This window comes from Papio anubis, chromosome 14 (assembly GCF_008728515.1).
Source record: "Papio anubis isolate 15944 chromosome 14, Panubis1.0, whole genome shotgun sequence".
NCBI lineage: Eukaryota > Metazoa > Chordata > Mammalia > Primates > Cercopithecidae > Papio > Papio anubis.
Genome location: NC_044989.1, coordinates 92,845,124 through 92,858,220, shown reverse-complemented (window position 1 = coordinate 92,858,220; position 13,097 = coordinate 92,845,124). Strand labels below are relative to the sequence as shown.

The window sequence follows — 13,097 nt, the reverse complement described above, 5'->3', positions numbered from 1 at the left end:
TCATAAACAGAATCTCTGCAGCACTGTGACATGTTCGTGATGGCCATGACGCCCACAGTGAAGGCTGTGAGTTTACGGGAATGAGGGCAAGGAACACCTGGCCGACCCAGGGCGGAAAACTGCTTAAAGGCATTCCTGAACCACAAACAATAGCATGAGCAATCTGCGCCTTACGGACATGTTCCTGCTGCAGATAACTAGCCAGACCCACCCCTTTATTTCAGCCCATCCCTTTATTTCCTGTAAGGAATACTTTTAGTAAACCTATAACCTATAGAAACAATGCTTATCACTGGCTTGCTGTCAACAAATACGTGGGTATCTCTGTTCGAGGCTCTCAGCTCTGAAGACTGTGAGACTCCTGATTCCACATATCTATTTCTTTTTTTTTTTTTTTTTTTTTTTTGAGGCCGGTCATCTGTCACCAGGCTGGAATGCAGTGGCCGGATCTCCAGCTCACTGCAAGCTCCGCTACTCAGTTCCGCGCCATTCTCCTGCCTCAGCCTCCCGAGTAGCTGGGACTACAGTCCCATACCTCATGACTAGTTTTTTGTATTTTAGTAGAGGCGAGGGGTTTCACGTGGCCAAGCCAGGATGGTCTCGATCTCTGACCTCGTGATCGCCAGGCAGCCTCCCCAAAGAGATGCTGGGATTACAGGCTTGAGCCACCGGCGCCCGGCCTTTTTTTTTTTTTTTGAGGCGGAGTCTCCTCTGTCGCCAGGCTGGAGTGCAGTGGCGGATCTCAGCTCACTGCAAGCTCCGCCTCCCAGGTTCATGCCATTCTCCTGCCTCAGCCTCCCAGAAGTAGCTGGGACTACAGGCGCCACCTCGTCCAGCTAGTTTTTGTATTTTTAGTAGAGGCGGTTTCACCACGTTAGCCAGGATAGTCTCGATCTCCTGACCTCGTGATCAGCCGTCTCCAGCCTCCCAAAGTGCTGGGATTACAGGAAAAACTGAGCCGCAGCCTGGCGCCTCTATTTCTGTGTGTGTGTGTCTTCCCAGATTCCTCTGGCTGCTGGGTTAGGGTCTCCATGACCGAGCTAGTCTCGGCAACCCAGATTCATACATCAAGTTCTTAAGATTTTCAAAGTGACTTGGACTCCCATACAATAGTAGTGGGAGACTTTAACACCCCACTGACAACATTAGGCAGGTCATCAACACAGAAAATTGACAAAGATATTCAGGACCTGAACTCAGCTCTGGATTAAGTGGACCTGATAGATATCTACAGAACTCTCCACCCAAAAACAACAAAATATGCATTCTACTCATCACCACATGACACTTACTCTAAAATTGACCACATAATCGGAAATAAAATATTCCTCAGCTAATGAAAAAGAACTGAAATTATAACAAACAGACCAAAATGCAATCAAATTATAACTCAAGATTAAGAAAATCACAAATGACACTAGTGGCAAACCTGACTGGTAGTTCCTTCCCCAGAAGGAGAGATTCCTCTGCCGTGGAGTCCTACAATGTGATCACCAACCAGCCTGTCATGATCCACAATGGATCTGGTGTGATTAAAGCTGGTTTTGCTAGTGATCAGATCCCCAAATACTGCTTTCCAAACTATGTGGGCCGACCCACCCACATTCGTGCCATGGCAGGAGCCCTTGAAGGCGAAATCTTAATTGGCTCCAAAGCCAAGGAGCACCAAGGCCTGCTCTCGATCTGCTATCTCATGGAGCATGGCATTGTTGAGGACTGGAACGACATGGAACACATCTGGCAATATGTCTATTCTAAGGACCAGCTGCAGACTTTCTCAGAGGAGCATCCTGTGCTCCTCACTGAGGCGCCTTTAAACTCACAAAGAAACCGGGAATGAGCTGCCAATGATTTCTTCGATTTATTCGAGAGCTTCAATGTGCCTGCTATTTTCATCTCCATGTAATCTCATTTGAAACTAATGAGAACAAAGAGACAATGTATCAGAATCTCTGAAATGTAGCTAAAGCAGTGTTAAAAGGAAAATTTATATCACTAAATGCCCACATCAAAAAGCTAGAAAGATCTCAACTAAAAGAACTAACATCTCAACTAAAAGAACTAGAGAACCAAGAGTAAACAAACCCTAAAGCTAGCAGAAGACAGGAAATAACCAAGATCAGGGCTGAACTGAAGGAGACAGAGACATGAAAAACCCTAAAAAGAACAAATTCAGGAGGTAGTTTTTTGAAAAAAAATTAATAAAATGGATACACCACTACCTAGACTAATAAAGAGAGAATAAACACAATCAGAAATTATAAGGGGCATATCACCACTGACCCCAGAGAAATACAAACAATCACAGAGAATACTATAAACACCTCTATGTACATGAACTAGAAAATCTAAAAGAATTGGATGAGTTATTGGACACATACACCCTCCCAAGACTGAACTGGGAAGAAATTGAATCCCTGAACAGACCAATAATGAGTTCTGAAATTGAGGCAGTAATAAATAGCTTACCAACCAAAAAACTCCCAGGACCAGATAAATTCACAGCTGAATTCTACCAGAGGTATAAAGAAGAGTGGGAACCATTTCAACTGAAATTATTCCAAACAACTGAAACACAGAGACTCCTCCCTAACTAAATGTATGAGGCCGGTATCCTCCCCATACCAAAACCTGGCAGAGATACAGCAAAAACGGAAAACTTCAGGCCAATATCCTTCATGAACATAGATACAAAAATCCACAACAAAATACTGGCAAACTGAATCCAGCAGCACATCAAAAAGCTTTTCTACCAGGATCAAGTTGGCTTCATCCCCAGAATGAAAGTTTGGTTAAACATATGCAAATCAATAAATGTGATTCATCACATAAACAGAACTTAAGACAAAAAAAAAATGACTATCTCAATAAATGCAGAAAAGGCTTTCAATAAAATTCAACATCTTTTCACATTAAAAACTTTCAATAAACTAGATATTGAAGGAACATACCTCAAAATAATCAGAGCCATATATGATAAACCAACAGCCAATATCATACTGAATGGGCAAAAGCTTGAAGCATTCCCTTTGAAAACAGGCAACAAGACAAGGATCCCTCCCTCATCACTCCTATTCAATGCAGTGTTGGAAGTTCTGGCCTGGGAAGTCAGGCAAGAGAAAGAAATAAAGAGTATTCAAATAGGAAGAGAGGAACTCAAATTATCCCTGTTTGCAGATAACATGATTCTATATCTAGAACACCCCATTGTCTTGGCCCAAAAACTTCTTAAGCTGATAAGCAACCTCAGCGAAGTCTCAGGATACAAAATCAATGTGCAAAATTTGCTAGCATTCATATATACCAACAACAGGCAAGCAGAGAGCTAAATCCTGAACTCACATTCACAACTGCTACAAAAAGAATAAAATACCTAGGAGTACAGCTAACAAAGAGAGTGAGAGGGACCTTCTCAAGGATAACTACAAACCACTGCTCCAGAAATCAGAGATGACACAAAAAAATGGAGAAACACTCCATGCTTGTGGATAGGAAGAATCATATCGTGAAAATGGACATACTGCCCCAAATAAAGTATAGATTCAATGCTATTCCCATTAAACTTCCATTGACATTCTTCACAGAATTAGAAAAACTATTTTAAAATTTATATGGAACAAAAGAAGAGCCCAAATAGCCAATACAATCCTAAGCAAAAAGAACAAAGCTGGAGGCATCACGCTACCTGACTTCAAACTGTATTACAAGGCTACAGTAACTAAAACAGCATGGTACTGGTACAAGAACAGACACATAGGCCAATAGAACAGAACAGAGAACTCAGAAATAAGACTTGCACACCTACAATCATCTGATCTTTGACAAACCTGACAAAAAGAAGCAATGGGGAAAGGGCTCCCTATTTAATAAATGATGCTGGAAGAGCTAGCTAGCTATATGCAGAAAATTGAAATTAGACCCCCTTCCATACACCACACACAAAAATTAATTCAAGATGGATTAAAGACTTAAATGTAAAACCCAAAACTATAAAAACTCTAGAAGAAAATCCAAGCAATAGCATTCAGGACATAGGCACAGGCAAATATTTCATGACAACAAAAAGCCTAAAGCCATTGCAACAAAAGCAAAAGTTGACAAATAGGATCTCATCAAACTAAAGAACTTTTGCACAGCAAAAGAAACTATTATCAGAGTGAACAGACAGCCTACAGAATGGGAGAAAAGGTTTGTAATCTATCCATCTGATGAAGATCTAATATCCAGAGTCTACAAATAAGCAAATTTATAAGAAAAAAACAACCCCATTAAAAAGTGAGCAAAGGACATGAACTAACACTTCTCAAAAGACACACATTCAGCCAACAAACATGAAAAAAAGCTCAACATCACTGATTAGAGAAATGCAAATCAAAATCACAATGAAGTACCATCTCACACCAGTCAGAATGGCGATTATTAAAAAGTCAAAAAACAGAGGTTGGCAAGATTGCAGAGAAAAAGGAACACTTATACACTGTTTTTGGGAGTGTAAATTACTCCAATCATTGTGGAAGACAGTGTGGTGATTCCTCAAAGACCTAGAGGCAGAAATACTATATGACCCAACAATTCCATTACTGAGTGTATATCCAAAGGAATAGAAATTGTTCTATCAAAAAGATACATGCACACGCATGTTCACTGTAGCATACTCACAATAGCAAATACATGGAATCAACCTAAATGCCCATCAGTGATACACTGGATAAAGAAAATGTGGTACATATACACCATGGAATACTATGCAGCCATAAAAAGGAACCAGATCATGTCTTTTGGAGGGACATGGATAGAGTTGGAAGCCATTATCCTCAGCAAACTAACACAGGAACAGAAAACCAAACTCTGCATGTTCTCACTTATAAGTGGGAGCTGAATGATGAGAACACATGGACACATGGAGGGTAACAACATACACTGGGGCCTGTAGGAAGGAGGAAATGGAGGAGAAAGAGCATCAGGAAGAATAGTTAATGGATACTGGGCTTAATACTTTCGTGATGGGATGATCTGTCCAGCAAACCAGCATGGCACATATTTACCTATGTAACAAATCTGCACAATGCTATACATGTATCCCTGAACTTAAAAGTTAAAGAAAAAAAATAAAAAACCATAATAAATAAAATTTTTAAAAAGTGAACAAAAGTCCTTTGTCAAAAGGGTAGAAAAAGAGAAGGGGAAACATCAAACTGGGGATGACCCCACTAGCAACCTCCCCAAAAGTCCCTCTCCCACCCTTCCTCTTTGCTAGCAGTCAGCTTCCCACTGGCACCTATGTTCTCAGCCTCCACTGCAGGCAGGGTGGGCAGGGGGCCCAGGGCTCCCAGTGTAACAGAAAACACGTATATTGGGATTGCCTCCCATTTTATCCTCCCTTACCAGGCATGAAAAGAATCCCTCCTACATCTGCTCTTAGACACTGAGGGTATGGACTCTGTAACTATGAAGAGAGACATCACCAACAAGCAAAAGATGGCAGAGTGGATTGATAGCAAAGGCTGGTCTTTGGGGATATCACAAGCCATGAATCCACCCCGAGAGAAGCTAGCTGCAGGCTTTTGTCAAATGAGACTAATAGTAAAGCTGCTTATCTTGGCAGGTGTCATGTTACTTGACCAAAAAAATCTTTACTGAAACTTAGACTCAGAAATTTCACTAAAAGGCCAGAGTGGAAAACTATTTTAATATAATGTACCAAGAAAATAAATTATTTATTACAATTACCTCCTTTATAACTATGTAATTATTAAAATCCTCAAACAGTTGATATTTTAAGACTCCTGGTTCAGGATAAAAACTAAGCACATATTCATCTTCACTGCCTTCTGAAACCCCACAAAAAATGATTAAAACGTTTGAAAAGGTAGCAAACCCTGAACACTGCAAAGAAGGAAAGAGGGACAAGTAGCCAGCAAGAGATTTCAACAAATTTCTGCTCCATGGAAAAAGCCTGGAAGCATGTTCTCCTGTAAAGGGTGGAAGACGCGACACAAGCATAAGAGGGAGATAATCTGCCAGGCCGAAAACTCCAGGACTTGAGTCAGCAGACATAAAGGACCAAAGGTTAAGTAAACTAAATCATAGAGGAACACATTATGAAACCCTGCAGATGAAAAGACATGCACAGTGACTGGTGTTTACTTTATACATTATCTAATATTATTGTATTATATTGTGTAAATTAAATCATATGCATACATCTAAGCTTTGAAGAGGGAAATCAATGTTAAAGCAATCTAAGGTCTTTATATTATTCAAGGGAAGAGTAATGATACTGATTAAGTTTAGATTTAGTTGGAGCTCTTTTGTAATAAGTCTTGTGACTTTTAAAAGTCTATTTATAGAAAACCTGAGCCAGTTAGCTCCCTTTTCCCCTCTCTGCTTTCCCTCCTTACCAGGGAATTCTTCCCTAAAAAACAAAAAAAACAAACAAAAACAATTAACAAATGACCAAAAGAGAATCATGACTGCTAAGGAAGCTTTCACACACCAGGGTTAGAGCCTGCCCTATTCCGGCACTGGGAGCTTCTCAGACTAAAAGCTACTTCCCAGCCTCTGATAAGCCCTATCAACATACAGAATTTCATTCTTATTCAGGGGATGGTACTAGCAGGAAAGACCCCTCTCTATCTAACAGTAGAAAAGCCCATGAAAGCTCTCTGGGCTAGTCCCTCATTCCTCAGTAAAAAATAGATAAGCCAGACCTAATAAAGAAAACCGGCAACATGAAAGATAAAATTTAAGAATAACCAAATATAAATTAATTAATTAACTAATTAAAAAGAATCTGAGCCCAGAGAAGGCAAAGACAATTCAGAGAACAGAAGAGAACTTAAGGAAAGAAAAAAAAAGCTTCCTAGTCATGGAAGTAGTAACAAGGCAATCAATATGAAAACAGGAACATGATGCAATGAAAAAAGAACAATTCAAGAACAAGAGAAAACACTTGTAAATTAACAACATGACTGATGTCCAGGCATGGTGGCTCATGCCTGTAATCCCAGTACTTTGGGAGGCCATCATGGGCAGATCACCTGAAGTCAGAAGTTTGAGACCAGCCTGGCCAACGTGGTGAAATCCTTCTCTACTAAAAATACAAAAAATTAGCCGATTGTGATGGTGTGAGCCTGTAATCCCAGCTACTTGGGAGGCTGAGGCAGGAGAATCGCCTGAACCCAGGAGGCAGAGGTTGCAGTGAGCCAAGATTGTGAGACACAATGAGACTCTGTCTTAAAAAAACAAAAAACCAATAAAACTGCTGAAATAAAACAATATGGCTGTTGAAATAGATAATAAAGAAAAGTGTTAAAGTCAAGAGAATTGCCAGCATGGTAGCTCACAGTGAGGGAGAGGGGCATCCCTTAGGCCTAGAAGTGAGAAGTTGCAGTGAGCCGTGATTGTGCCACTGCATTACAGCCTGGACAACAGAGTGAGACCCCCCACTCCCCCGTAAAAAACACCTCCCATACAAACAGACAAAGAAACAGAAACTATTAACAGGAAGTTATGGGATCTAGAGAATCAGTCCAGGATATTCAATACCTGACTCAAAGGTATTTCAGGAAGAAACAGACAAATGGAATTAACGAAATAATCTTTTTGTAAAATAAAATCTCCCAGAGCTCATGAGACATGAGTTTTCAAACTGAGACTCAGAGCATTGAGCAGATAAAAATGACACCTACATGACATTTTCAGACATGCAAATGTCAAAGTGAGTTTTTAAATGACAGTAATGATCTTCTTTTCATGCACAGAGAAGACTATGGTTAATTGGGCTTAAAAATAATTATTAGGGGCCAGGAGCAGTGGCTCATGCCTGTAATCCCAGCACTGTAGGAGGCCGAGGCGGGCGGATCATGAGGTCAGGAGATCAAGACCATTCTGGCTAGCACAGTGAAACTCCATCTCTACTAAAAATACAAAAAATTAGCCAGGTGTGGTGGCATGCACCTGTAATCCCAGCTACTCAGGAGGCTGAGGCAGGAGAATCACTTGAACCTGGGAGGCGGAGGTTGCAGTGAGCTGAGATCACGCCACTGCACTCCAGCCTGGGCGAGAGAGAGAGACTCTGTCTCAAAAAAAATAAAACATAACAATTATTAGGCTGGGCGAGGTGGCTCACACCTGTAATCTCAGCACTTCGGGAGACCAAGGCCAGGGGATCCCTTGAGGTCAGGAGTTTGAAACCAGCCTAGCCAACATGATGAAACCCGTCTCTACTCAAAATACAAAATTTAGCCAGGTGTGGTGGGGCACGACTGTAATCCCAGCTACTCAAGAGAGGCAGAAGAATCACTTGAACCTGGGAGGTGGAGGTTGTAGTGTGCCAAGATTGTGCCACTGCACTCCAGCCTGGGCGACAAAGCAAGATTCAGTCTCAAAAAAGACAATGATTATTATTATTATTTTTAGTTTACTAACATAAAATTTAAAAACCTAGTTTTCCCTTGGACTTCAAATTCCGTCTATAAATCTTATTCTATTTTTAAATCTAGTAAAGCAAAAACAATAACCTTTGCTTTTCTTTCATTACTGTTAATTAAACTTGAACTAAATTCCTTAAACAATCAATCCTACTATTATAAATGAAATTCACTTGACATTTCAAAATTCATTTGTTTTTCCTTTAAGCACTCTGAATGCCTGACTTAAGTAAAACTTTTCCAAACAATTACAATTCACTTAAATTAACAGAATGAATCTCATGTTCTTTGGAATGTAACAAAATCTTTAAATATCTCAAAAACAAAGATTATCTTAATGATGTCCTAAACTTAATACAAATGTTATGAATTAATAGTCTAAATTTGATTTAGTTCATCATATCTATTTAACTTTAAACTCTCCCAAGGATTTTATTTTTAAGTAAAAACAAATACAAAACAAAAAACACCCACCTAGAAAACAGTGTTGTCTTCTCATGGGAGTTAAAGTTAATATCCCAATGAAGGACTAACTGCTTATAGACAGAGGTTTATGACCAGGTCACAGGATCTGGGCTACATAGGCCAAGGATTTAGGGTAATCCTGCCCAAGTCACCTACGTTTACATTAAGCAGTTTTTATAGTTGCTGTCATAACAGCAAGTCCACAACCATCAGGTTTAGGTTGGTTTCTTCTACATTCAACTTACAACACTATGTGATTCTTCCATTTGATTCCAAAGGACCAATCTCTATGCCTTAAATACTATGCATTGAAATGTAAGTGCAGTTCCTGGGAAGCTTATATAATTTAGCATACTTTACCTTTGATAAATATCTTGTCTTTTATTGGGTTCTAGGGCTTCTTCTTTCGGTTGGCTCTCAGAAAGCAAACTATCAACCTACGGAGAACATTTAAAATATCACACTGTTAAATACCATATCACCTTAGGAAAGAAAACTTCTCTTTTTATCCAGTATTTTATAATGAACACTTTTAAACATACAACAAAGTTTTAAAAATTTTACAGTGAAAACCCATATACCCACTACCTAGAAAAAACATTAACATTTTACTATACGTATTTGATCTATCCATCAATCCACCTTAGGCCTTTCAAAGTAAGTTACAGTTATCAATACATTTCTCCCTAAATAATGGACTATGGATGTCACTAACTAAAGTTCAATAGTTGATGCAATATATGTATACAGTGAAATGCACAAATATGAGGCATACATTTGCTGAGTTTTGACAAATGCATCCATCTGTGTAACCAAAATTCTTATCAAGATGTAGAAAACTACCATCACCCTAGTAAGTTCCTTCATGCCCTTGCCAGTAAATCCTCTCCTTAATCCTCCATAGACAAACCTGTTTTGATATTTTTCCAACATAAATTAGTTTTGCCTGCTCTTGAAATTTTATATAAATAGACTCATACAGTAAGCACTCTTGTGTAACCTTTCCATGAAGCATGTTTTTGAGATACTTCCATATTGTTGTGTGTACCATTAGTTCATTCCTTCTTATTACTGAGTGGTATCCATTGTATTGAATGTATCATGACTTTATCTTGACTTAGTAGTTTAAGTTTACTAACACTATATGTAACTTTGTCAATATACTCTCCAAAAAGGTACATACTTCTTTGGTCTGTTTTCTATAGATTATGTAGAGAAGATAAAGTAGATGAAAAAAAGAGAAAATTCCACTAGTTTCTTCTCTACTCTTGCAATGTGGCATCCATCTGAGTGTTATTTACAAAATTCACACACCTAGTGATAGAGCCAATCATCGCAGGCCTGACCCAGAGGGGCTGTTGATTACTTGTCCTATGGACACCGAATAGAAAATCTGTTCCATTTTCGGCTTCAGGTGTCCTCTGTGAAGACAAGGAGGAATTAGCTAATACTATCAAAATACACTTTCCAGATAGTCAAGGTACCAAAGGCTCCAGAGCCAATATTTCTCCCAGGAGAATAATCTTTGTAATAGTTTGTTTTAATAATCATTTTTATAGTTTCCTTCTAAAACTTTTCCTGGTTCTCCTAATGTCCCACTAAATTTAAAATTAGTTCATCATGAGTAATCATCAGAGAAATGCAAATTAAAACTACAATGAGGTACCATCTCACACTGGTCAAAATGACTATTATTAAAAAATCAAGAAATGACAGATTCTGGTGAGGCTGACAAGAAGAGGACACCTGCACATTGTTGGAGGGAATGACAATTAGTTCAGCCACTGTGGAAAGCAGTTTGGAGATTTCCCAAACAACTTAAAACAGAACTACCATTTGACCCAGCAATCCCATTTCTGTGTATATACCCCCCTCAAAAAAAATAAATGATTCTACCAAAATGTCACATGAATGTGTATGTTCCCTTCAGCCTTATTCACAATAGCAAAGACATAGAATCAACCTAGATGCCCACCAAAGGTGGACTGGATAAAGAAAATGTGGTACATATACACCATGAAATAATATGCAGCCATAAAAAAGAATGAAATCATGTCCTTTGCAGCAACATGGATGGAACTGGAGGCCATTGTCCTAAGTGAATTAACATAGGAACAGAAAACCAAATACCACATGTTCTCACTTGTTGAGTAAACACAAACATAACGATGGCAGCAATGGACACTGGGGACTGCTGGAGTGCAGAGGAAGGAAGAGGAATGAAGGCTGAAGACTGCCTATTGGGTACTATGCTCACTGCTTGAGTGATAGGATCATCTGTACCCCAAACCTCAGCATAACACAGTGTTTCCATGTGACAGACCTGCACATGTACCCCCGAATCTAAAAGTTGAAATTTAAAAATAAGACACAGAACCATATTAAGAGTCCAGCAAAGTTCAGCATAAGTCAATGCCCCATCAAGTTCATTTTTTATTTCTACCAGAAGAGTATTTAGCTTTTGTTGCACCGTTCTGATTCCAATACACAGTCACCTAAATATTTACCTCCCAAATCCTTTTTACTTTAAACAAGAGAACAAAAATGGATAAAATAAGAGTATCAGTGAATCTCTTACTGGCCTAAGATTATAAAATAATTTTACTCAGTGGAAAAATACTTAGTAATACATCACATGAAAATAAATTAAAATAAAGTAAAATAAAAATGTCAAAAAATAAACCCACTGGTTGCTATTTACTTTTTTCTTATTTTTAATAAGAACTTAGTGTATTTTTAAAAAGTTTTTTTTTTTTTTTTTTTTTTTTTTGAGACTAAGTCTTGCTATGTTGCCCAGGTCAGTCTCGAACTCCTGGGCTCAGGTGATCCTCCTGTCTCAGCCTCCCAAGTAGCTGGTACTACTAGCATGAGCCACCACACCTGGCCTAAATATTTTTATAAAGATAAAAAAGAATAAACAAAATCATAATAATCATCGGCATCCTGTCACACAGAAATACCACATTAGCATGTTCCCTTCTATGCTATTCTGTGTATATAAGTAAAAATGTGATGAATACTTTTATACATCAATCTCAGTCCTACATTCTAATTATTACATATAGCAGATCCCTGGAAATGTAATTTTTGAGCCTAGGTGCATACACACATGCTACACCTTGTCAAGCTGCTTTCCTGAAATGCTGTACAAGCACCTTATACATAGGAGCAGTGAATGTGTCTGCTTCATCACACCTTCCTTAAGACTGAATGTTGTGATTTTTAAAATGCTTGGGATACCTTATGTCCTTTGCAATTACTTGAATATCTTTGAAGTTAACATTCCTCGTATGTTTATGAGTTGCTTGTTCACCTCCTCTGCTCATTTATCAGATCTTAATGTTCTTGCATATTAAGACTATTCCTTGACACCTATTTCGCTTCAGTTCATGGAGGCAATAATAATCTCCATTAGAGGAAGGCTCAAAGGAAACGGGCTTGGAAAGTGGAGAGAGGAGCTAGGCTCAGAGTTGGGTTGGAAATGGTTACCACTAAATTTAGATTGGGAGATGAGGTGGGTTAGTGAGTTGTTAGGGTAGGAGGTTGAGATGTTAGCTGGGAGTGAGGGTCGGAGGAGGGGGCGCTTAGTTGATGGTCACGAATTGTGGGAGGTTTCGCCTTTGCCTGGGGATTGAGTTGGGATCAAGAGGGGTTTGAATCGGGGTTGGGTGCTCGAATGTTAAGGCGTAAGGGAGCGTTACAATCTGGGAAGGTAAATAGGTTGGGGACAAGCTCCCAGGATTAGGTGGGGTCACGGTGGGAAGGCGCAGCGCGCACAGCTGCGTCCGCCTCTCACCCGCCCCAGGGCCCTCTGCACAGCCTGACCATACCTGTTGCTTCAGCTCCTGATTGCGGCGCCGCAGGGCCTGGAGAGGATCGCGCTGCCGCCTCGCCAGCATCTCCCTCGCTGCGGCGCCCTGATTGCTCCAGTTGCCAGGGAAACCAAGCGGCGGCGCCGGAAGGTGACGCCATCGACGTGCGCCCGCCTCCCACGCCCGTCCCGCCCCACCCGGGCCAGTCCCGGGAAGGGTCAAAATGATCTCTTGCGGTGGTCATCCCACGTCGCCAGGCAGGTCGCGGCCGGGGGAGTCAGCTTTCCTCGCCAATTCCTAAGGATAGGGGAATGTCCCCCGGCGTCTGAAACTACATTCCCCACAATACATCAGTAATAACATCAGTAATAACACCACCTTCTTGCTG

General features: G+C 40.0%; 1 protein-coding gene across 3 annotated transcripts in view; it reads right to left on the bottom strand.

Moving 5' to 3' along the window:
• Positions 1-12,889, bottom strand: part of NPHP1 (nephrocystin 1) — a 69,046-nt gene extending 56,157 nt beyond the window's left edge. For all 3 annotated transcript variants that reach the window (XM_003909113.5, XM_009184938.4, XM_031655375.1), the window contains exons 1-2: positions 12,728-12,889; positions 9,258-9,334 (exon numbers count right to left, since the gene is read on the bottom strand). In XM_003909113.5, coding sequence (XP_003909162.3) covers positions 9,258-9,334; positions 12,728-12,796 — 146 coding nt within the window. In that variant the 5' untranslated portion in view covers positions 12,797-12,889. The remainder of the gene's footprint in view (positions 1-9,257; positions 9,335-12,727) is intronic.
• Between the last annotated feature and the right edge of the window lie 208 nt (positions 12,890-13,097).